This window comes from Haemaphysalis longicornis, unplaced genomic scaffold, assembly GCF_048455015.1.
Source record: "Haemaphysalis longicornis isolate Haplotype H1 unplaced genomic scaffold, Haemaphysalis longicornis Haplotype H1 scaffold_1, whole genome shotgun sequence".
NCBI classification, from domain to species: domain Eukaryota; kingdom Metazoa; phylum Arthropoda; class Arachnida; order Ixodida; family Ixodidae; genus Haemaphysalis; species Haemaphysalis longicornis.
In genome coordinates, this window is record NW_027526203.1 from 382,079,743 (window position 1) to 382,105,239 (window position 25,497).

The 25,497-nt window shown below is 45.8% G+C and overlaps 1 protein-coding gene across 1 annotated transcript in view; it reads right to left on the reverse strand.

Annotated features, from left to right (window-relative positions):
• LOC144155207 (venom factor-like) overlaps positions 1–25,497 on the reverse strand; it is a 161,780-nt gene that overhangs the window by 91,081 nt on the left and 45,202 nt on the right. Inside the window, exons 9-17 of the mRNA XM_077686515.1 lie at positions 23,988–24,233; positions 22,597–22,755; positions 21,021–21,149; positions 19,615–19,683; positions 12,808–13,002; positions 10,849–11,001; positions 9,433–9,562; positions 5,610–5,666; positions 3,828–4,007 (exon numbers count right to left, since the gene is read on the reverse strand). Of these exons, the coding sequence (XP_077542641.1) occupies positions 3,828–4,007; positions 5,610–5,666; positions 9,433–9,562; positions 10,849–11,001; positions 12,808–13,002; positions 19,615–19,683; positions 21,021–21,149; positions 22,597–22,755; positions 23,988–24,233 (1,318 nt within the window). The remainder of the gene's footprint in view (positions 1–3,827; positions 4,008–5,609; positions 5,667–9,432; positions 9,563–10,848; positions 11,002–12,807; positions 13,003–19,614; positions 19,684–21,020; positions 21,150–22,596; positions 22,756–23,987; positions 24,234–25,497) is intronic.

Genomic DNA, 25,497 nt, shown 5'->3' on the forward strand with positions numbered 1-25,497 from the left:
CAGGCCCACGGTTCTACTCTGTTTCTCCACGGTTCTACTCTGTTTCTCCAGTTTGGAAAGCATGCTTTGCACTTCGTCCCCCCAGTTTCTTAGCAAGGCAACGTCATCAGCAAATCTGAGGTTACTGAGGTATTCTCCATTAACCCTTACTCCCACCTGTTCCCAATCTGTTCTCAATACTTCTTGTAAACATGCTTTGAATAACATTGGAGAGATTGTGTCTCCTTGTCTGACGCCCTTCCTTATAAGTATTTTACTGCTCTCCTTATGGAGGATGATGGTAGCTGCGGACCCATTGTAGATATACTCTAGTATTCTTACATGATGATCATCTATACTCTGGTTCCGTAATGCCTGAATGACTGCTGAGGTTCCGACCGAGTCAAATGCTTTCTCATAATCTATGAAGGTTATATATAGGGGTTCAGTATACTCAGCACATTTCTCTATCTCCTGATTGATCGTGTGAATATGGTCCATTGTTGAATAACCTTTACGGAACCCTGCTTGTTCTTTAGGTTGACTGAAATCTAAGGTTGCAGAAATATTTTAGCGATTAACTTGGTGAGTACCTTGTAGACAACTGACAGTAAGCTGATCGGCCTGTAATTTTTCAAGTCCTTCATGTCACCTTTCTTATGGATTAGGATGATGTTCGCGTTTTTTCAAGATTCCGGTACCTTTGCGGTCATTAGGCATTGCGTATACAGGTTTTCCAGCTTTTCAAGTACAATTTCTCCGCCATCCTTCAAGAGGTATGCTGTTATCTGATCCTCACCAGGTGCCTTGCCCCCTTTCCTTTCTCTCAAAGCATTCCTTACTTTTTCTGTGGTTACTGGTAGGATGTCTATCTCCTCTGAACTATTTCCTCGTTCGGCATTACCCTGGATGTCCGGGCTACTATATAAATTCCTATAGGACTCCTCGGCTAATGTGACTATTTTGTCCATATTTGTGGTGACATTGCCTTGCTTGTCTTTAAGTGCTTACATCTGATCTTTCCCCACGCCAAGACGCCTCTTCACTGCTTTCAGGAAGCCTCCGTTCTTTACAGCGTAATCGACCCTCTCCATATTATACTTCCGTAGGTTAGCTGCCTTACACTTATTGATTACCTTCGAAAGCTCCGCTAGTTCTATTCTGTCAGCTGGGGTAGAGATTGTCATGGTTTGCCGTTTCGTAATTAGATCTTCCGTCTCCTGGGAAAGTTTACCAGTATCCTGTCTAGCCATCGTGCCCCCGACTTCTAGTGCACACTCCGTGATAATGCGTGTAAGGTTGTCGCTGGCTTCCTGTGTCGTAAACTCTGCTTCTTCGGTAAGAGCTGAGTATCGGTTCTGAAGCGCGATGCTGAATTCGTCTACCTTACGCCTTACTGTTAGCTCAATAATCGGCTTCTTTCGTTATGCTTGTTGCGGTCCCTCCTAAAATCTAGCCTAATTCGAGATCCTACCATACGGTGGTCACTACACGTAGCTCACCTTCCACATCCCTGCACGACGCCAGGGTTATCGCATATTATACAGTCTATTTCATTTTTATGTTCGCCATTCGGGCTCCTCCACGTCCACTTCCGGCTCTCCCGTTTACAGAAGAAGGTATTTATGATGCGGAGGTTATTCCGTCCTGCGAACTGGACTAGTAGGTACCCCGGCTATTTCTACAGCCCAGACCATAGTTCCCAACTGCCTTGTCTCGAGCCTGACTCTTGCCTACTTTAGCATGAAGTCTCCCATAACTACGGTATGCTGTGTTTTTACTTTAGCCATTGCCGATTTCACATCTTCATAGCAGCGTTCCACTACCTGGTCGTCGTGGCTGGATGTGGGCGCGTAGCCCTGTACCACCTTGAGTTTGTACCTCGTATTGAGTTTAATTACAAGACCTGCTACCCTTTCGTTAATACTATAATATTCTTATATGTTGCCTGCTATGCTTTTATTGACTAGAAATCCCCCTCCCAGTCCTCTTCTGTCAACTAGATCACGGTAACATAAAACATGTCCATTTTTCAGCACCGTAAAGGCTTCACCTCTCCTCCTAACCTCACTAAGCCCTAGGACATCCCAATTAAAGCCCTTTAATTCCTCGAACAACACCTCTAGACTCGCTTCGCTAGATAAGGTTCTCGTGTTAAACGTTGCCAGGTTCAGATTTCGATGGCGGCCTGTCTGGGTCCGAGATTCTTAGCACCCTCTGCTAAGACCTGTGACGCAGCAGAGGGTGTGTGTGTGTGTGTGTGTGTATGTATGTATGTATGTATGTATGTATGTATGTATGTATGTATGTATGTATGTATGTATGTATGTATGCATGTATGTATGTATGTATGTATGTATGTATGTATGTATGTATGTATGTATGTATGTATGTATGTATGTATGTCTGGCTGTCTGCCTCTCTCGATTCAGTCGCCCGGCCAAAGTTAAAAAAATTCTTGCAGTAGTCGTTTATATAGGCAAAACTCTTCCAAAGTAGTAAAAATTGTAACATAATCCAAAGTTAAAAATTTTCAGGAAAAAGAAAACATTAGGCATATTTGAATGACTACATAAATATGCAACTGACACTAGCACTGTTTTTTTAACTATATAAAAAAATGTGGGTGTAATTCTTGTGATGGCAAACACAAAAAATCCGTTAAAAACAATGCTTAAATACAAAGAAGTGGTCGCGGTCAACCCTGCATCTCGTGGCTCGAGCGCCAAACTGAACCGTAACCAACGTACCAACGGATGGCGAGCCAGCATTGCGAACGCAGGAAAATTGAATTGAATTTAGCAAATCCCCATTGCGTTTGTCGTGTGAAGACCGAGAAAGGAGGGGAATATCGTGAGGAGTGGGCGGGGAACATGGCAGAGGCAGTTCGAACAATCGAGCGAATCGAGCAGATACGCGGGTTAGTTTGTCCTGCCTGTTATTCGTTTCTACTGGCTTCTTCTCTTTCCTGATAACATTGTTAGTTGCTTTGACACATTGAATGTTGATATATTTCACCGCCAGCTAGCTTCTATTATTTTTTACCCGTTGCGTGTCCACGATTTTTACGTAGAGTCACTACACGTGCGCTTCTTTGCAAGCGCAGGCTAGCGGAAAAAAAAGTGCTTAACGATGTCAGCGTGATTCTTGCTTCATTGCAAATTAAGTCCACAGGCAATAGCATTCGTCGGACAGACAGGCAGACTAGGATAATTCGTTCCCCGATCCCGACCTTGAAAGAATAACGGCGGCATTGTGCAAACTGTCGCCTCACCCAGCCAGCATTTGCAACCGCTAATCACTCAGCACGCACTGCTGGCACGTCCTGCGAGGTCTCCGCAGTCGCTCTCTAGAGCCGTCACTGGCGGCCGGTTAGTAGAGTTGAGTAACGTGGGTGTCTGGGCCTGTTAGTTGAAGATTACTTCAATAAACAAACCGGTGGAAGGACGCCTCACAAGTCCGGTGACTGTCCTTCCGTTTTGTATTTCTCCTTCTCGTGAAGGTTTGTTTATTCACATGCGGTTGAGGTTCGTTTATAGTCTGACGTCTGCAGTGTGCCAGAGAGTGTTGGTTGCGCTCAGCTACGCTACGCCAGTTCCGCTGTGCTCACCGATGAAGCTGAATGCCCCGATGAATGCAACGCGAGCATTAGTCCCTCATTCTATGTAAAAATTGCGCCAGGACCGACCGGTTTTTTCGTCTCTCAGGCAGGCCTCAAGTGCGGAAAGGGGTCGCGGTGAGCGTGACTTGCACTGTTCTGATAATCTCGCAGCCGGAGGGAAAAGTGGCGACCGCAATGGGCAGTCAAGACATAAGCGCCCAGTACTGGGGACGCAGACACGTCATACCTTCGGCACCGTAGCAGCAGCGAGCGAAGGCGTCGACACAGTCCTGCGAAATGTCCGTGCTGCCGCCCTCCACGTATTCTCTCAAGATGCTAACTCTATCATCGCAAGTACGAAGAAAAGGATCCCGCATCTGGCCTTTGGAGCAGCACTTCCGCAGTGTCTTGTCCTGGTACTCTTCCACTGCAAAGGATTGATTGTTCGCACGTGAGCATTCCCGCGCCTGCCTAAGAGCGCTGCGCGGCTAGGGCATTACGGAATAACCTGCGTTTAAGCACGGCTTTAAATGATGCGCTAATGATGTCTTGTTAAGTCCGATGCATTTTATGCGCACACATCAAATTAAAAATTTTCACAAGACATCAGACTAACAATGAAGCTCGTGCCAGCGAACTTATGCAGCTGGCAGGTGCGTTTGCACTGCAACTGAGACGAACGAGTGACTGCGCACTCAATGAAAATCGAGCACTTGGTTTACGAAAGGCAGAAACGACTGAGAAAATATGTTGATCTTTAAATTTAATAAGGACCTGTTGAATTCCACGAACTTATCGAAGAGGAAGATGTTGCGAACATTAACTTTTGTTAAGTAATAAAATTAACGGACACCAGTTGCCAGTCAACACAACATCCAACAGAAAAGAAGCAAACTTGCTCTAGGGCAAAATCAGCAAATTTTAGTGTTCACAATAAGCTTGTCAAATGCAAAATCAACGTTTCGAGTTGCTGAGCAAGTGCTCCGAACTAGATTATAACTTTTATTATCTCCAGTACAGGGATCACTAACACCGTTCGACCACGCATTAAGCCTGCATGGAAGAAAAAGACTACTGTGGAAACAGGCTTTATCAATTGTCGCGGTGGGAAATTTTCCCCATACATCTCGCCAAATACATCACAGGGTACATCGTCGGATCGTGCGATGACGCCAGCGAAGAAATTCCACCCGTTTAATACAGGCTCAAAAAGCGGGCGAAAAAGAGTATGGGGCGGGCTCTAAAACCAAAAGAAATGTTACTACTACGGTAATTACATCGCCTAAAAACGTTTATTAATGGGAAAGAATTACACGGCCAGTGTGCAAAAAAGCCGCGGCACAAAAATGGCTCCCTGGGGAGCGTTCCCAAGCTCGAGACATTTCGCGATCTATAGCTCGCGATCTTCGAAATGGAATGAATGCACAAGTTAAAAACCAGGCTGCAAGACAATGCAGAACCACGGGGAAAACGAAGATTTCCAGTTGTGGCTGTGAGTGCGGCGTTCCGGAGGCACATCAAGCACGCGCCCCTCTGACCTAGCACAGCGGGACAGCAGTCACAAATACTCGCAGCGCAAAACTGGAAGGGGCACCGATAAGCGGCGTTCCACGGGGCATCAATGCTTTTGCATTCACAACTCGTAAGAAGTACTTACGTGTTCTCAGATTTTGAGCATCCAATCAAATAACTTATCAAATTTTATTTGGTTACCGAGCCCAGTTCTGAACCGCTATTAATATAGTAGTGTTCAGTTCTGCCTGATGCACCATTATTCTTATAGTCAAAAGAAAGAAAACTATGCCTTTTCAACTGTTCTGTTACTCCTTAACACATGTTTATCTGGTACGTTTTACTGGCAGTCGAGATTTCTCGTAGTTCTACAAATGTCGAACCAGAGACGTTCTTGGTTTACTGCACCTCAGCCTCTGCTCACATTGACTTAAGCTATTGTTTTTAACATAATAAAATACAATTACATAGTTCGGCATAAAATATAGAGTCAAAAAAGGAAGATCATTCTCCTTACACGCATTCTCCAATTCAGCGTGTCGCCTTCTTCTTCGACGTCCGTGGCAGCCTAAATCTGAAAGTATGAGAAATTCCCGCAAGTAAATCCAGACTGACCGCACGGACGTTTCAGAAGCACATTTAGCTGAACAAGTGAGACGGAATATTCTCTTAGCAGGCATATATTAACAAATCGAACCGAATCCACTCATTCGGTAAAAAAAAATCAGCCGTCGCTGCTCCTAAAAAGCCGTAGCTGTACGAATATTGTGTGGTCTATGATGTTATGGGAATTTCATACACACTTCCGGCGCACACATGACTCTGAAAACAAAGCATATCACCCACGTTGCAGAGTGTACTGAAGGAATTGTTTGTAAAGCATTTGCCAACTGTGTGTCTGCAAACACGTACTACTCCATGAAACGAACGGGCGGCTCTGTACACTGCCGTGGCGAAGGTGTCTTCAAGCGGTGTGTTCAAGAGCTGCGGTGCAGTTCATCAGCGATTGCTTTTGTACTTTGGGTTTTGATTGATTATGAGGTGTAGAGGCCTACGCTACGCAGGCGATGAGGCGCGCCGTAGTGGAAGGCTTCGGATTAATTTTGATCACCTGGGGATCTTTAACGCGCGCCGAAATCTCGAAGACACTGGCGTTTTCAGTTTAAGCGGCCGCCGCGGTCGGGAATTGAACCCGCGTCCTTCGACTCAGCAGCACAACGCCATAGCCACTGAGCCACGGCGGTGGGTAGTAATTTGGGTCGCTGTCTTGGACTCCCACACTGCGTTATAAGAACTCGGGAAGTGCTTGGAACAAACAGACGACAGCGGCAGGGTCGTGTTATTTGGTGTCAGCGGTTATCCGGACAATGCGGTGTCAGAGGCATTGAGATTTGAGATCCGTTCTCTCGAGAGGGCTAATCCATGCTCTCCACAGCACAAAGTCCAGTCTCCAGGCTAATTTTCCAGGCCAACAGATTAATTTTCACCATGGCGTAACGAATGCAAGTGCAGCAATGGCGGAATCATGGAAGTACAGTGTGCCCCGTTTACGCTGTCACCTCGCCGTGCACGTTCCCAATGCCGCAAGAGTCCGCCCCGGCCCACCGTGTGTGTAATACATAGTCTGCACTTCCGTGTTGCTTTTGCCAAAAACTTTCTCTTGAACATCGGACTGGTGAAATCACGTTTGTGTTCCAGCACGAAGGGTACTTCTGGTGAGAAATATTTGTACAAAATACTTTTTAGGCCCCTGGAACACAAATCGCAGCGCTCTGTGGGTTATGAAAGCTTTTTTGGGCTTCCTAAAGGCCTATTGGCTGGAGGTAAGTCTGTGACTGTATCCTGCTCTGCTTACTTTTTTATGTCTGCGCATTTGTGCAATACGTTTCCGTTTGTGCTCATCTTTAATCCTCGCCATGTTTCCACCAACATGTGAAGTAGCACGCCTAGCATTGTGCACGGCTGACCTCTTCTGCTCTATAAAGAATCCTCTATTTCTTTCTCTCAACGTGTGGAGGACTCAGCAAGGCCCACTTCGTTACCATATTAACACGATGCATACTAGGGATCGGCGGGATGTACTTGTCATGTTGTTGCAACCGTTGTCTGGATACATTGCAGCATCAGGTGTAGTAGGACCTCTAACCAGGTTATTTGTGAGGGCCGTTCCATGTTCTGCACTGCACAAATTAATTTCTTCAAATTAGCCGCGTGTCGCGAGCGGTGGCGAAGTTCTCTAAAAAACGGGCGTCGTTTTGAAGCGACGCGGTACTGGCATACAAATGCATGTTTTCTGGGGTGGGGCGTCGCTTGGAGGGGCGGGAAGAGGGGGAAAATTCTACGGGGGGGGGGGGTTCCCCCTAAGGAGCACTGTAACAAGGGCGCAAAACGACCGGCACTGCCCTCTGTTGTTTTGCTTGTCGCTTTGCGCCCTTGTTGCAGTACTCGTTAGGGGGAACCCGTTGGCATTTTCCCCCTCTTCTCACCCCTCCAAGCGACGCCCCACCCCAGAAAACATGCATTTGCATGCCAGTACCGCGTCGCTTCGAAATGACGCCCGTCTTTTATAGAATTCCGCCCCAGTATACACTACTGTGAAAAGAGGCGGCGGCGGTGGAGAGGAGGGTGGAGTGGTGCTGTAATCATACTCTCTCCGTAAATGGCCATGCTTCACTGCGCAACCACGATGTGGGAAAGCCAGCTTACGAAGCTCGAGCGTACACTAATCTGCTTGAAGTTGGCTTGGCCTCTAGACACAAATGCATTGTTTGGAAGATATTTTTCCAGGTGCAGTATAAGTCATCTTATATCAAAATATGGAGGCCCTAAGAGATTCTGTTCCTTTTAATGAATAATATACGTCGCTGAGTAAATTGTTGCTATTCATAGCTGTAACTTTTGCGCACACAAAAAACGAGGACTAAACAGAGACACGAAGACCAGCGCAGTTACTAACAACTGAAAGTTTATTCATCGCTCAACACATATATACCCTCTTTGACATCACCCGCGCATGCTCAAATGTGTACGCATCTCGTCATACACACAAACACAAGAAAAAAACACTGTAACATTTGCATTATCTCATGTCATCTAACAACTTAATTGCCTTATCCGACAGGGCTACTGAAGGTTTACTTATGCACTTTCCCTTTAATTTAGACATCTGCCAGGCTTCCACTATCTCTCTTGTAGTCCTGTCTTGGTGGTGGAACTCCGTGGACACTAGGTCAAACAACGGCTCGCACTTCTTTGTTGTGCACTGCGCACTGTGCGCAGCCAGATGCGTGTATGGCCGACCTTTAAGGCTGGACATGTGTTCCCTGAGCCTTACATTTACGCATCTGCTCGTTTGCCCAACGTACTGGAATCTTGTACACAACGTTTTTTCTGCATTCCAAAAATTTGTACGTGTGACTCATAGTACATTTAGTAGTCTTGCTACTAGCCCTTTCTTCGTACAGTCTGTTAACTGCTGGACACACGCTTCCCACTTTGTTTTTGGCAGAAAAAACCACATTCACGTTGTACCTGGCAGCGGCTTTTTTGAGCCTGTGGGACAAACCGTGCACGTAACTAATTACTGACATGCTCTTGTCCTTGTTTTCGGCTCTTTTTTCCTTCTCCTTAGCTTCCATTTTTACTCGTTTTAGTAGCCTTTCGCTAACTGTTAGCAACATCGCCGTTGGGTACCCTGCCTTTTCAAGACGTTGCTTCTGCGCACCAAACGCTTCTTCCATTCTGTGTTTGCAGGTCTTCTCGAGAACGGATTTCAGACACCCCATTACTATCCCATTCTTAACTATCCTTGAGTGGCCAGACGTGTACTCTAAGAGTGGTTTCTCCGTGCGTGGTGAATACTGCCAACACAAGTGGCGTTCTTCAAAGGTGAACTGCACATCCAGGAATTGTAACGATTTTTCTTTTGGCATCTCATATGTGAAGTTTAGCCCTCCCCCTCTTAAGGTGAATATGCCAACCACCTCGGCACTGAACGTTTCTATTTCTGTGTAATTGCCTAGTACCAAACAATCGTCAACATATCTGAAGACTCTGAGCACCCTTCCCTCTAACTCTGCTTTCACAAGTCTGTCCACCTTGCTCAAAAACACTGCATTGTTGCCACTGGCGCGAGAACCTGAGATACAACAAAAATACAGCTTCGCTGTAAAGGGAGAACCGTGAAATTTAGAGAGGCGTGTGCACGCGAAAATGGCAGCCACCTTTGTGTTATCTTCTCTCATGTTGCCTTCGAACTTGACTTTGTCGTGCACTCGTAATGCTAGATGACTGAGTAAAATAGAGTGCGCAGTTAAAGCGTTGATGGTGGGCGGCCTAACCGTTTCTCCTGGGGCTGTCGATGTCCGCGTTCATGACAAGAAGTACGCCGGACTTGTCGAGGGCCTCCGCCGCGTCAACCCCGCCGCCGGCGCCGCAACCGAGGTCCTTAGCGTCCAGAGACTGGAACAGCTGCCAGATACGCGGGCCACACATCAGTGTCCAGCGTGGTGTCACTACATTCATTGCAGAGGTTGGTCTTGAATGGCGGCTGTATGCTCTACCTGAACCTGCCCTTCTCGCGGCTTCATCCGTGCTTTTTAAACAGTGCTAGAATGCATAAGTTGAAGAAATGCTAGTGTGATACTTTTGAGTGGTAGCACAAAATTATCCAAACCTACTAATATAAATGCTCCCAAACCGATGTTTCTGATTATTTCTTCAATTATGGGTCTCGGGATCTGATTTTTAATAAAACTACGCGACACCACAAATCGTTATGCGGAAGTATGTACGGGGTAGCGGTACCTAGTCACCCTTCCGTGAGCTATCCTGGATTACTAAAAAACTGATCTACTAACGTGGGTGACATACATGCACTCACGATAACCACTCAACATACATGCACCATAAGCGGAAAGCAGAAGGGATTGGGGGGTTGCTACGGCCCCCAAACCGAAATTTTCGTGGTAGGGAAGGGGAAAATGGACGTTGCCACAAAGCCTGCCCGTCATCAAATAACGACAATCGCTAACGCTATTTCCTCAGCAAGCGATATACCAAGATGGCTTCGACGCCTGCTCGAACGACGACGAGCAGAAAATCGCAGCGCTCCTGAAAAAGACAGTGACGAAGAAAATAATCTGAAGCCCACGCAGAGTACGACAACTGCATCCAGATTTTTTTTTGTAAATTATGAATTTGTTTTCGTCGATTCTTTACGTTTGTTTCCCTAGGTCCTCATCACGTTCACCCTCTTTCTTTTACTGTGGGTGGGAGGGTTTGGTTTCTCCCGAAATTAATTCCAGCGTCCGCCATTTTCTTCCTGATTTTACACCTTGTCTACGTACTCGGCCGCGAAATGTGCGGTGCAAGCTGGCGTAAATAAAAGGTGAATCGCTACATCTTCTCCGACTACGTTAAAGCAAACTTTGCTATATTGTGAAACTGCGCTAGGAAACATCACACCTATGCAAATAATTATCTCTGCGCGCCCTTAGGTTGACACACGCACGCGTGCTGGCATGTTGCGACGAGAAAGGCCAAATCTAAATAGTATAGGATTAAATAAAAAAAGTTATAGGCGATACGCAAAAATTTGAATTTTAAATTAAATGTATACAGCTCAGGGCACCGGCTGCGGCTTTCCTCTGTCGGGTGTTTTTGGCCCCGTTGTGTACCAAATCACTGTTCAGGTTACACCGAGACTGCATTCAGGAGGATTAGTAACGTTGGGGTCCTTTCAAATATTTGTTTACCTTTTCCCGCGTGAGGAGGTCTTTTTCCCTGAGCTGGTAGACAGCTTTGTCCACACCTAGTATACCGACCACGGTTCCTGGTGTCCCTTTAGCGGAGAGCGTTTCTATCGCCAACGGCTCAGAATCCCCTTGGCCGCTCCTTCCAAGGACGAACTGAAATAACAGAAGTACCAAATATTAGTTCAGGCGCGAGTGACTCAGGGCGGCCACATTCGCTTTGTGCTGCAGTTAATGAATGGTTGAGGTATTACGTTAGATAGCTTAGTGTGCTGGCAACCGGAAATAACCACAAGCTGGGAAACGCTGGCTGGTCGCGAGCTTTTTTTTCGAATGGGGTGTTAAACATTTTTCGACAAAACAGGAACGAGCTCAATCACCCCCACCGAAATGCACGCAGAGGATAAGGCATGGTCGTGGATGGTCCAATGAAAGAGTCGTCAGTGTTCTTACGCCAAAATATCCCTTGTGGATGTCCGCGGGAATGAAGCCCACTAATTCATAGAAATGGTTATTTGCCCGTAGAGGTCGCTATGAAGCAATTTGTATAAAATTATACGTAGGATAATAGTTTGTCCGATATTTATGGAGGTCCACCACTTATATCTCCGTCTCGTTCATTATGAGTTTACACTGAAAGAAACCTCTATTTAGGGCCTTTGTAAATGACATTTGAAGATGTGATACCCCTGTCTGAATTTTCAGATCATTTTTTTGTCATATCCGTCGATTCCTTTCTCCGTACTACCTTATCAACGGGTCAGTTTCCTTATTAGAGGGTTACCTGCCCGAGAACACAACACGGGCGCAGCAGTCCGCTGCCCAATGCCAGGCTGGTATTTTTGTTCCCTATTTTACTACAGATCTCATGGCTGTAACGTCGGGATCCAGAAAATACCATGGTTGCTGTTTTTGAGCCAGGTTACACGTCCTCCTGGCCTCGAACTGTCTTACAGGAAGTCATGATCTCCCGAACAAAGTTTCTTTACAGGCAAAAAAAAAAAAAGTCCCAGGCACGAAAACGGTATGGAGAATTAAAAAAAGTGCTGTAGCCTATTTTGCGTTTACAAGACGACTTCTGTTTTTGCTGAGTGTGCATTTCTGGCTCTTGTCCCCAACTAGTCCGCCATAGCTGCGGCGCCACTGCACTGCGATTAGATACCCGGATTATGAGCTCCGTCACTTCCCCAGCTGCGCAGCATGGGAGGGGACAGTAGTGGAAATTTCACATGAGTGCATAGATGAACGTGCACGGGCGTGTTCAAACGGAGGAACTCCCGAAGATGATGCGAACTGCACGTGACATGCTTTAAAACCCAAGAAACCTTCTCCAATTCGCGGTTTGTTCAGGGTTTCAAACCATGGTCTGAGGAGGGCTGAAATCAAAGCGCGATGTGCGCAGGAAAATCTGGAGACAGCCGAAATGCACGACAGCAAAATCTCGCGTGCATACAATTAGCTGACAAATCAGAAAACAGAACCTAATCTTCAGCGAACGTGTTTATGCTTCATACAACAAACCAGAAGCTTGATCTGCTAATATCCGTAAAGAAGAAGGTTGATGGCAATAATGTTGCTGTCCAATTCGTGCCCACCAATACGCATACAGCTACATAACAATGGGACTAACAAGGGCGTGAAGTCTTCCGTAGGCTTTCCCTCATGCATGTTCATGACGCCCTTCAGTAGCGTAAGAGTAGTAGTGCACTAATTTTCACCGCTGCATAGTGCTCGTGCGTAAACAGTCACAATCGGGGACTCCAAACATCACGCGCATTCATTCTAAGCCACGTGAACGCTGTTAGTAAGGGTTAATAACTACGGTGTACCTGTGCAGCCGGTAAAAAGGAGGGAGGAGGGAGATGACACGGAATTTTTGAGGACTTCAACTGCAGCCTCTAACGGTACTCCTCGCAAGCTGTTTCCGGCAGTGCTGTTTGTTCTCTTCGCGATCACACTTACGTTGGAGCTAGCTGTGCATGCTGGCTCGGCGTTTACGTGAACGGAGTCGGCCACGAGGCGTCCATCCAGCCTGGCGAAAACTACTATGCGGAATGTGGGTGTCATCTCTGGGGTGACCGTGAATTCGATGCTGCGCTCGATGACCCTGTCGTCCGTCAGCCTCTTGGCCAGCTGCACCCGACCCTTGGACAGCACCTGGGCGAAAGGAGGGCAATCACCTCGGCGAAACAACAAAGGGGAAGAAAACACCAGGCGACATCCGCAAAGCCAATTCAGCCACCCGGTGACGCAACGGCGCGCTCCAGGGTAAGCACTGGTTGCTTGGTTGATTTGTTGGTTGGTTGCCTCAGACCATGACACATACCCACGCGGGGGATTGGCCAAGAAGCTTTGCACCTAATCAGGATACGACCTATATTATTTTAGATTTCGAAATTTGGAAAAGCAAATACAGAACAGAAGTTTTTTTTGCGTGTAGATTCACGGATCAATGTCTTTTTCTTCGTTTGCGGAATGAGTACAACTAGGAAATATCCGGGAGGTTGGGTTCTATGAACTGGAAACAATTAAAAGTTCAAATCCCCTCCGTCTAACGACGACTACGGTTGAAACGCGAAGCTTTCTTGTGCCAGTCAAAGCTGCTGTAATCAGTCAAAGCATCAAAGATAAAAGTGCAGACTGCCTGCCAGTCACAGTCCAAACTCAGACGAAAGCACACGAATCCCTCGCAAAAAGCTGAGCGTCCTCTCCCGCCCGCCGGTCGTCGTCGTTAGACGGAGAGGATTTGAACTTTGAAGAGAATGCGCTAAAGGTGTGTGGTGTTTTTTGTATGAAGCGGCGGAATCGGAATAGAGGTCGGCTATTCCGATTCCACCTACAGGGCGGTAGGTATGTCGAAACCGGATAGACGTCGGTAGGGTCCTAGGTTCGGTTCCGACCACAGGATGTATTTGTTTTTGTTGTGTCATCATCGAATCGATGTGTATCATGCTAACCGATTTTAGTATTCATTTTTTCGTTTATGTTAGCTAACCTCTCATTTTTTGGCGCTCTTTTCGACAGTTGGCCATGCGCCATTAAAATTCAGTCGTCGTCGCCGTCGTCGTCGTCGTCGTCATTATCATCATCATCACAACTACATGCCCTCGCACTGTGTAAAGTTGGCTTTCCTTCAGTGCGCTTTGGTTACAACACTGCCACCAATGAGATCCCAACAGCTTCCCCTTAATAGTAAGTACTACCAAAACGGCAGCTCGCAATTACTTCGTACCATCCCCAGGAGTGCATTCACACAAGACACACAAAGTTCAGTCATACAACGTCGAAGAGCAGTTATCTCAAGAACTACATATTCAAACAGAAGAAAGGAAGAAGCTGTATACAAAAGAGTTGGAAACTTGTGAAGTAGGAAATCAACATGAAATACAGAAATCAAGAGTGTGAGAGAACCAGCGTCAAAGCTGAGCTAACGCTGAGGATGGCGTTCAACCATACGAACCACAGTACAGTGCTTTGGACGTTTGTACTTCAAGGAACACGATATTCATGCTCCAGGCAAGCCATGTACAAGACGAAACCGTTTCGAAAGAATACGCGCGCCGAACTCAGCCACCAAGAAAAAACGTTTATGACCTCCCGCGGGTTTTTTTTTTTATTTTCAATGAAGCAAATTTAAGCTTGTGATTACCTAAACAGCTGGAATTGCAAACAGCTCCTTGATATATTAGCGAGCTAAATATAACAAACTTCCCTGATACTCTGCCAGAAAAATATTCAAGGGAACCTGAGCATTTGTTATGAGTTGGAAAGGCGAAGGCGTTAATGGCTATTTTAACAGCACGGGTTCTACATTGATTTTTGCGAGGCATGTAATGTTTTGGAGTTTTGCTGCAGGTTATGTTTCCGAGTTGGGTTATTGAATTCCGGCGCATTACTTTTCAGATGTTCTATGGTAACATGTTGGGTGTAGACCGGAATCATTTGGATGACGTTTCTTGCAATTAAATTGCATTTATATTCGAGCAGTACAATGGTGGATTTCGCTTTCTGTTTCTTCGCTCATTTTGCTATGTGCTTCCGCTCCCATACTTCTTCTCCGGTGCACTAGCGTTGACGGCTACGCTTCGTTTTTTCCGGGCTCGCAGCCTTAGGCTAAGTTCAGACTACCGACGTAACAGCATATCGTGAGCTATGGACGTAAAAAAACGGCGTGTCACGCAGTTTTGTTGGCTGAGACGTGAACTGACGTCATTCTTTAAAGAGATTACGACAGTTGCGGCAGCAGACTGAACCCGGCCTTAGCGGCATGATACGTTTACTGCCGCGGATGGCGGCCTGGCTCGATGGGAACGGTTCCCCAGCGGAATTCGATGTATGCACTACCGAACGACCCGCAGGCAATGCGCATGCCCGGGCGTTGCCTAGCAGCACGCGCTCCTTATTCGAAGGCCACCGAGACCCTTCTCATGACTTAGAAATTCAATCCTTCTCAGTGCGTATACGTTGCCTAACCTATGTTCAGCTATAATTGACGTGTGATTACCTGCTGTTGAGCCTGACGGCGTGCCAAGCAACGTCAAACTCATAGTACGTGAAGATGCGGCTACCGGTTGTTGAAGTTTTCCACGTCGAAGGCTGCAACACATTCCCTGAACCCACCTCTATTCAGCTAGAGCCGGTGAGCCATAATGGCATCGAAAATGTGGGCTTAACTATCACTCTGTAGGCCTTGGGTTCAAGTCTTATTTAGTCTGCAGTCCGAAATTTTCCTAATTTTGTTTTCGACTCAATTGCTATTTGCACATTTGCACCTACTCTTTGCACCATCGGCCATTTCAAGAGCCGTTTCGCGGCTACAGACTCAGCACGGCGGCTTTACTGCTCACTGAGCCATTTAACGCTTTCACACTGATAACGTCATCTCTTTTTCAAGCCTGGTCCTCAAGACTCGCTAATTAAAGGGGCCCCGAAGACAAAAAACATGTTTGGTTAACTTGAAATGTTGGAGAGTAAGAATAACGATAATTGAAATTTAATTCGAACTTCGAACAATCCAGCTGGGTAATAAGGAAAACAGATGAGAGAATGCAGGGCGAATTGCCAGTCACCGTTTTCTCACGGCCGCTGTGACGTCACAGATATTAACTTGTGCGATTGGCGGCCACGAAAAGCTACAGTCAATAAAGTTGATTGGGCTGTTCGGTGGTGCTTCTCTGTGGTTACGGTTGATCGCAAAGCTTAATGCTAGCATTTGGCTAACACTCTGATTGGTCTATTTTTGGAACCTCACCAACGACGTCACTCCCGATATGGCGTAACAGGAAATTTGAAAACTTGTCCAAAATCTTCTCCCTTTTAGTGAAAATAGCGTACTTTAAAGGGACCATGAAGACAAAATGTCACTTTGGTTCATTCAAGAGATGGCCTCGTTAGAATCATGCTGAAACCACTTTTAACGTGAACTTCACTCAAGCAAGCTATATAATTAGGAAAAAAGGGAATGGCCATGCGACCCACTAGCTCATTTCTCGCAGCAGAACCTATGATGTCATACCAGCCAGCTCTGCGATTGCCGGAGGTCGGCAAAAGCAAACGCAAATTAGGCGGGGCTTATAGGCTTGCTGAACGAACTATTTGCGCTTAAATTTAGGGCACATTCTTTTTAAATCAGTAAGAATGGTAGGACAAACAGTGGAAGTTACGAAAGCACACGTAAACATAGAAGTACCGATGCGTACTTTTGTTGGTACTGCGCGCACTGGGCTTGGTTTAGGGGTACAACACTCCGGGGCTTTGGGGTTCTCGCAGATGACATTGGCCGACTGATGCAAGCGACGGTGTCTTACGTGACCATATTTGTCGAGCGAGCCCCGGGTTACACGACACAATTATTTTCGCCATGAACAAAAACAAGCCAGGTTTAAATATGGTCACAAACAAACCAAAGGTAGAAAACTCCTTGCCGCGTTGTGGTGGCGCCATCTAGGTTGACTAGCAGTAAACATGTCTTCGTTCCATACCAAGTTTACCTGTAAGACCTGTTCTTATGATGTCATTGCAAACCTTGTTCAAACGCACGTTCTGGCGCGATAATCAAAATTTAAGCTTAAATTCATTAATTTCACAGTAAATCAAGCATCGATGGCTACCGGACAAGCGCTAGGGGCACTATAGCACATGAAATCTTTCGAATAAAACAAACTTGTATTTTGTCTGCATGGCCCCTTTAAGGCTGGAATGCAGTTGCGCGAGTTATTAAATTCTCGTTTTTTAAATACAGCAAGCATGTACGCAACATTCATGGTCCCTTTGAAAGACGGGAAGATAGGCGTAACCTGCAGGAATATTCTACTGCTAAACTGCATTACCGATGGTGCGCATTTGTTCGTGCTGCATGTAACTACCACATATGTCTTGTCTTGCAAAGACGATAGTCTTTTGTGGGCTACTTGAACCTGAAAGTTTTGGGATCTTCGATTCAGTCACCAAGCCAAGAGTTAAAAGAATTCACGAAGAAGTGGTTTACATTAGAAAAACATTTCCAAACTTCTAAATCTGGTACCACACTTCGTACTTCTCGACATTGTCGAGGAAAAAGAAATTAGGCGTATGATTCAGCTGAAGCACGAGAAAGAGAGGGAAATATAGTGAGGAATAACTTTATTCGCCCACAAGCACAGAGCTTGAATACATAACCACTACTGGGAGCGTTCGTGTAAATAAAAATAAATGTGTGCTTGATTTTTGCGATAGTCAATTTAGAAAACGCGTTTAAACACAAAAAAGGGCAAACGCTGAGCTTAGGCCTCGAGGCGGCAGTCCGTGTCGAACAGTAACAAAAAAATTCCAACACATGGCGTGCGAGTGCGACAAATTGGATTGACTTCGGCAAACCTTCACCGTATTTATCGTGGGAGGAGCGAGACGGGAGGGGAAGAGCGTGAGAGGTGGGCGGGGGAGAGACAAGGAGCCATCTGGGCGACGTCTGAGGCGGCAGAATATCGTCTTTCGGCGACCTTTGCAGCGGAGTGAGTGGAAACAGCCATTTTTCCTGCCGCAGTGTTCTTCATTTTGCAGTCAATTAATTTTGTGCGTTGCTTCCTTATGATTGCACAGCCTTTCGTATAAAGTAGTATCTCTTCCAATTTATTTTAACCAGTAGCATATAGGCTCCATGGCGAAGAATACCCGGTGTCGTCGGCTATGTCGACCGTAAGCAAAAAATCAACGTGAGCGAAAAATCTCATAACGCCACCTTGCTGCGACTAGTGAAACCCTCGGGATCGTAAGGCACTGCCCTACAGATGGCGTGAGAGCAGGAGCGGAACTTTTTCACGCTCGCGGGCACCGCTAGGGGGTATGATGACGTCAACGCTAGAGCATAATGCGCCAAAGCGCGCGCTCACTCTTGATCCGCATATGCTACATGCACTATTGTATACCTGCAGGCCGCACTAGAGAGGCTTCTTCATCGCTGAGTACGATAATAAGATCGCGTTGCACGCTTCAAGGCGAAGCTCAAGCCTTTTCCAATTATTTCTTCATCCTTGATTCACATCCCCCTTTTTATTAAGTTTTCTTCCAAAAAGGAAAAGAATGGGGTACGTCTTTTTTTCACTTTCGTATGCCCCCCACAACCATCCGTGCTGCTATGGAGCGAGGAGTTAAACCCCTAATAGACGTCATCTGAATAAACGTCTCCTTTTTAAATCCTTGCACTTGACCGTCGAGACATCGATGAGGTCCAGATAGGAAGGGTTAGTATCAGAATAATGACCTCTTCTTTCTATTTGCAATGCTATTTAGTCTAGGTTAGGCGGGTGGGGAAACTTTAACACGTGATGGGACCCATTTTAAAGTACAGGGATCATAGGTGACACATTTTAACAGAGAAGATGTCGTTTCTGGCCGAAATGTGTGCGGCGCCATCAGATAGGGAGAGAGAGAGAGATAAAACTTTATTGGGTCCATGCCATTCAGGTGGCGCTTGTAGACGGTGGCATCCAGCACTCACTGGCGACTGCCACAGCCCTATCGATTAACCGGACCTGAAGGTCCAGATCGGAGCTGCGGAGCGCGGCCTCCCAGTGCTCCTCAGAAGTGATAAGTGAGAATGTATTTTGTGGGCATGCCCATATGATGTGAGAAAGGGTGGCGTGATCTCTGCACAGACAACAGGCCGCAGAAAACTCTGTCATTGTTACTCCCTCCGTTTACGTTTGCGGCGAGCACGCGCCTTACCAGCCGCGCCCGGCGTCGTCCAGGCCTGCGCGTGGAGCTCGCATAAAATACCAAGAGAGCAGTGCACGTGCGTTTCCGCCTTAAAGGGGGAGCACAAGACAGCTTGCGCTACAGACGCTCAGTTCGCGAAGCCGGTTGCCGCCGATTGTAGCGCGTGCTGACGCGTTCCACTATGGGAGAAATGTGAAACCTTGCGGATAAAATGATCCGGGCTCGCCAGTCATGCATAAGGAAGACAACAATATAGAGGGATGTGACGATGACTACTACTACTACAGTGAAGAGCGACGAGGGAACATGTAAATAAAAAACCTAATGCAATGCGCGGTGGTGCGTCCTTCAGGGCTTACATGAAAAGAGATCCTTCAGCTTCGCTTTGGTTCAAGCCTTGCGCGACTTAGAGCGAGCCGCGCCATTTTTTTTATCGTGAAAAAAGAACCAAAACATGGTGAGTTAGTTTTTTTTCAAAACGATGAAATATCTTTCCTGGAGCAATATTAAGAAAAAAAGACAGGTCAACAACGATCTTCATGTTGGCAAGCACAAATAAAGGAGAAAAACCCTTACCACACAAAACACAGAAGAGATTTTGTCGAAACGGTGTGCGAATATCGTGACCTTGTATTTGTCATTAGCCTGGAAGAAAAGAAAACGAAACAGCTGTGTACCTGTATCGCTGATTTCCACAGCTTACCATAATTGTGCCCGCTGGAAGCGGGGGAACATATGGAGGCAGAAAAAAGAAAAAAAAAAAACAGAACTATCTAAAGGCAAAATCGACGAGAAATGCTCGATTTGCGGAAACATTCTTCGCAATCATTCTGAGGTTGCTACGATAAAAGCAGTACTTGTGTTGCATATCGCAAAAGGGAATAGTAGATACTGAGAGTAATTAAACCAGTTGCTGTGGCACATTGACACTGTGGTAACGTGTTCTGGTTTTTATCTTTAAAAAAACAGTATTATTAGAACTGAAGTATTAAAATGGGTTAAACTGATTTAAAGGGGCCACGAAGACAAAATCCAAGTTTGGTTCGTTCGAAAGATTGCCTCGTTAGAACCATACTGACACCGCTTTTAACGGAAACTTCGCTGAAATATGCCTATAATTAGGAAACAAGGGAACGGCCATGCGACCCACTAGCTCATTTCCCGCAACAGAACCTATGGTGTCATACCAGCCAGCTCTGCGATTGGCGGAGGCCGGCAAAAGCAAATGCAAATAAGGCAGAGCTGATAAGCTTGCCGAACGAGCTATTTGTGCTTACATTTAGGGCACATTCTTTTTAAAGCAGTAAGAATGGTGCGACAGACAGTGGAAGTTACGAAAGCACACGTAAACATACAAGTACCGATGGGTACTACAGTTGGTACTGCGCGAACAATGCTTGTTTTAGCTGCACAGGACTGCGGGGCTTTGGGGTTGTCTCAGACGACACTGGCTTATTGACGCAAGCAACGGTGTCTTACCTAACCATATTTGTCGAGCGAGCACTATGTTTCCCTTAACGAATATTTCCTCTGAACAAAAACAAGCCAGGTTTAAATGAGGTCAAAAACAAACCAAAGGCAGAAAACGGCTTGCCGCGGTATGGTGGCGCCGTCTAGGTTCACTAACGGTAAACAAGGCTTCGTAATCGGCTGCAGAGTGGTATGTCATTGAGACCCCGAAAACACAGGATTTAGCGGGAAAATCAAAGTTTTAACTAAAATTAATTAATGCCGCAGTGAATAGAACATCGCTTGCATCCGGACAAGCGCTGGAGGCACTATAAAACACGAAATCTTTCGAATAAAACAAACTTCCATTTTGTCTGCATGGCCCCTTTAAAGAAAGCTTCAAAATTGGCTCTTTATATTCCAGAAAACCAATTATCCTTCACACACCTGAGAAATATTTCTATGCATATAAAACGCAACACAATGCCTCGAGTAATACCGCGTAATATAGTTTGGGGATGTCGGCGACTTACTTTTAGGAGAGTCTTTGGATCGCTCCGCTGGATGCCAATAAATCCATCCACGGCGTTGGAATAAGGCGCTAAAGAAAGTCGCCTTCTGGCTTGCTGTTCTTGCCGATACCTTGGATCGTTGGTTTCCACCTTGAAAGTAACACGTGCGAAAACAAGTGATCTAACGAATGCGTCCATGTTTAGAACATTGATAAGGCGTGTATCTACAAGTAAACATAAGCGTTATCTCTATTCCTCGAATCATTAGAAAAAAATCACTGCCCTTCCACTCTGTGAAAAAGGATGACCAGCGAAGCTGGGCGCAGTCCAAGGAGAGCACGAAAAAAAAAACGCGGTTGTTTGTAATTTGCGAGTGAGAATATGAACTAGCCAATTATCTGAATGAAACTTGGAAGGGCCGGGGCTTTATTCTACAAGGCAAAGATGGGGCTGTCCGTTTCCCTCCCGCGGCGCAGGCATCTTACTGTCTGTGTAACACACCAACCCAAACCGCTCGACAACAGCCAGGTAGCATTGGACCGTGAGACGACCACGTTCAAATCTCCCACCAGCCCAACGGGCATGTCATCTCGGGGGCATGAAGCGTAGCTACGCAGCAAAGGAATGGGGGCCTTGTAAGGAACTTCAGGAGTAACGCTTAGAGATAAAAAACTGGCGTCTTGTATTGGGAAGAAAACTCCGGGGGAAGATTTTTTAGCTCAAACTAACAAAAGAAGGGAGTTGCAGTGGACATGTAATTCCCAGAACAGACAAGCGGTGGACCACCAGGGTAACGGAGTGGCTACCGAGAGACGCGGCTAGAAGTGGTGCAAGGCAGACAACTCGATAGAGGGACGAACTAAGGAAATTTGTCGGCAAAGATCGGATTGGGACAGTGCCGTACAGGAGCCGTTGGAAGTCGCTGGGGGAAACCTTTATCCTGCAATGGGCATAAAACAGGTTGTTGTTTTGTTAATGGTAGCGGTGTCACGTGATAGTGATGATGATGATGATGATGGAATAGACGAGACTTTAGGTATAGGCGCGTAAAAGAAGACCGAAGTCACGAGGATACGGGTTCAGAAAGACAGCCTTCACAAGCATGAAAAAGGACCCACCACTAGCAGAATCAGACTCTATCCATCCCCCCTTTTCCACGCGACAAGGCTTGGTATTTTCTTTTGTTAACTAATTAGTGAACTCATTTACCTTATCTTCTACGCGATCTTCAATTATACATCCTTGAATTTTTACTATTTTTGAATGCACACTTATTCTTTGTTTCTATGGCAAGCCGTTCACGATTCAGCGAAGACTGCGTGATTTGAAAAAAAAAAATAATAATAACTACATCTTCCTCGTGTGTTCGGGCCACGGGAAGTTCGTGTAAGAACAATGTCCTTCAAAATTCTGCGAACGATAGAAACATCCGCCGCATTTCTTCCGTGTATTACGAAGTAGTGGTGGTCACAATTGTGTGAGCTATTATAATCAAAGAGGTAGTGTAGTTCTTTTATCGCCACATTTTGGGGCTTTTTGATCTCACAGACAGAAAAGAAATAATGATTTTATCTAAATTCAAAAATATTGCTCTTACCTCGATGGACACATCGCTTTGGTTTATAGGCACAGTGATTGCAAACGTTGCCACGCCGTGTTCGTTGGTTATTTCATGACCTCTCTTGTCAGTCCCCAGTAGAGTGAACTTCGTCGGAACGCCTTGAGCCGGGTTTCCGTTGAGGTAGGAGACCTCCGCCTGCCAGCCACATCGGATCCAGAAAATTAAAACAATTTACAATACTTTCTTCTACGCACGCTCCATAACTTTAGTGAATGGTCTTCCTATTAATGAGATTGGGCAACCCGAATAAAAAAATAAAGAAGGTGGATTTTCTGAAAATAATTTAGGGAGAGGCATGCTCTGATGAGCATTTTATTCTGAGCCCACCTGAGCTTCTTGAGCAGGGTAACGGGACATACGTACTCAGCCCTGCTTTACGTCAAATGGAGGCAAGGAGGTTCGTAAAATCAAATGCCGTAAGCCAATACGTTTTTCTTACGGTAAATTGTTTGCCAGCTTGCGAGAGAAGGAGCGATAGCTCCTGCTTCAAGAGTACCGCGAGGTTGATTAGCTTAACGAATATCGGGTGGAAAGCAAGGCCCTCTATTTGAATGGGCTTGCCCGAAGGGAAGCTGTCAAATTTATGGAAGGCGAATATTCCACCCGTTTTTGGAAATTTTCTCATTATGCAGCTACACCCTGATAATAACGCTAAGATCTGAAAAAAGCAAGGGGGGTGAAAATCATGATTGGCCACCAGTAATTTAAAATGAGAGCGAATAGAGCCCTTAGGAAAGGCCTAGCTTGTAAACAAGCGAGCTCAATTATGTCTTGACAATTACAGAAAGGAGCTAGCTGCTTCCTAGACTCTTTGCTTGGAGTAGTGGCAGGTAAAGAGTAAGTTATATAGGAACCGCAAGTGACCCCAGCTTGCTATGTTATTCAAAGCAAATGTCTTCGTATGGTGAGGCCTGGTGCACGTCAAACCAAGAGTTTTAATTTAGAAATTTATGATGTGTCCCATAATTCATGTTATCGTTTATAATAGTCACTGACCATTCAAGCATAAACAGAACCAGATAAAGATTATGAATGCTGCGTTTTCAATTATATATCGCACTGTTAGGAGGGCGGCCTTAAAATGATTTCTGTCTCATTTTTTTTTTTTACCTCAGCCCGTGCACAAAAGAACTGATTTTTCGGCATCATTACCCGCGACCTTAATTCGTGTTTCAAGCGTACTTACATGCTCCATATCGACTCTATAAGCCAGCTGTTAAACGCGAATTCCTTCTATATACGCTTCAGATAGGCCTAATGTAGACAGACCTATGTTCATAACAGACAACTAATTTTCGCGGTAGGCACAGTGCTGCCAACAGCTAACAGAAATTGACATCGAAAACTTTGTCTAGGATTGTACTCACGACGACATAGCATTTTATGCTGGGAATGTAACTCTGCGGGTTCTTCCGGAGTGAAATAACAAAAGGTGTATTAGAGAAGACAGTCTTCTCAGTCTGTGCCGATTCCTGCGCAGCGGTGGCTTCCTCGGTGACGGTAGCTTTGACCACAAGGCGTCCGTTGGCGTTAAACAGCCTTTCTAGGGTATAATTAAGCCTTCGCTCCAGACTGCTTCTCTGCAGGATGAATTCAGCCTCGCCGTCTTCCACCTGCACAATTCATGCAACGCGGTAGCAGTTGAGGGAGATAGCAATTTATGTAATTTTTATGAATTTTACATCAAGTAAACCCCTTTCGACTTTTTATGGCGCTGAAGCTGTAACAGACCTATACAGAGATACTTCCAAACTTCCCGCATACGAATACTGCGATACATCTGTTGAGCACTTAAAGGGACCCTGCAACACCTTTTTCTATTTATTTCGAAATCTTAAATGCTTGCAGAACGTAGTCACCCAACACACCTTGATTAGGATGTCGCAAAGTACCTCAGCCAAAAATGACTGCTATATGCCCATCAGATAACTTGTAAACTCGCTTAAAAGATTTTTCTCTCTTTCCCGGTCTTGACGTTCTTCGACGGCCCGAATTACGTCACTGAGGCCATGTAGCGGCTGTTGGCCGGTTTTCCTTCAGTTGCAGCAATGAGCGCTTTCGATACCACCTTTAGTAAAAAAGCCACAAAAACAAAGCAGAAATGCAAGGCGTATCCGGTGCGACGAGCAAATCGCGCAGTTCCGCTCCGTGCTGGCGATAACTATAGCTATCGCAGCAGTTCCAGACGCGAAGGAAAGAGTGAAAGCTCTTATCTAAAGTGTTGCAGGGTCCCTTTTAAATGCAGAGACTAAGATACTATCATGATAACTTGAAATACGAACGCTTTCAGTCATGCCGCGCATACTGGCAACGGATCGCGCATGCGCAATGCGAACAAGTTTCGAGAGTTGGTGACCAACATTGATATGGAAAGACCATCGTATTTACATCGTCCGCTGGGAGCTCAGCACGAAATAAAAAAAGGAAGGAATGTAGCTGCGTGCGCCGTTTTCACTCATCGCAGCAACAAAGTTAGATAAAGCTTGCGTGAGCGGGCTATGAACACCGTGGGAAGACAAACCAAAACGACCACACACCGAACGACGGTGTTTCCATATCAACGTTGGACACAAACTCTCGTAACTTGTTCGCACTGCGCATACGCGGCCCGTGGCCAGGATGCGCGGCATGTACTGAAAGCCACGCGCTCCGTTGTTCGTATTTCAATTCATCACGATAGTACATTTAATATTGATGCGACGGGATACTTCGAAGATACTTCTGGAGACACTAAAAAATTATCCTGGAATTGAGACGAATGATACAGATATAGGTACTAAAATACAGATTTCTTCTTTCAGCAACTTCGTGTTCCAACTGTGCAGACTTATCGACTAGTTTAGGGGAAATCGCCAAGGTGGGGTAAGCTTCTGAGAA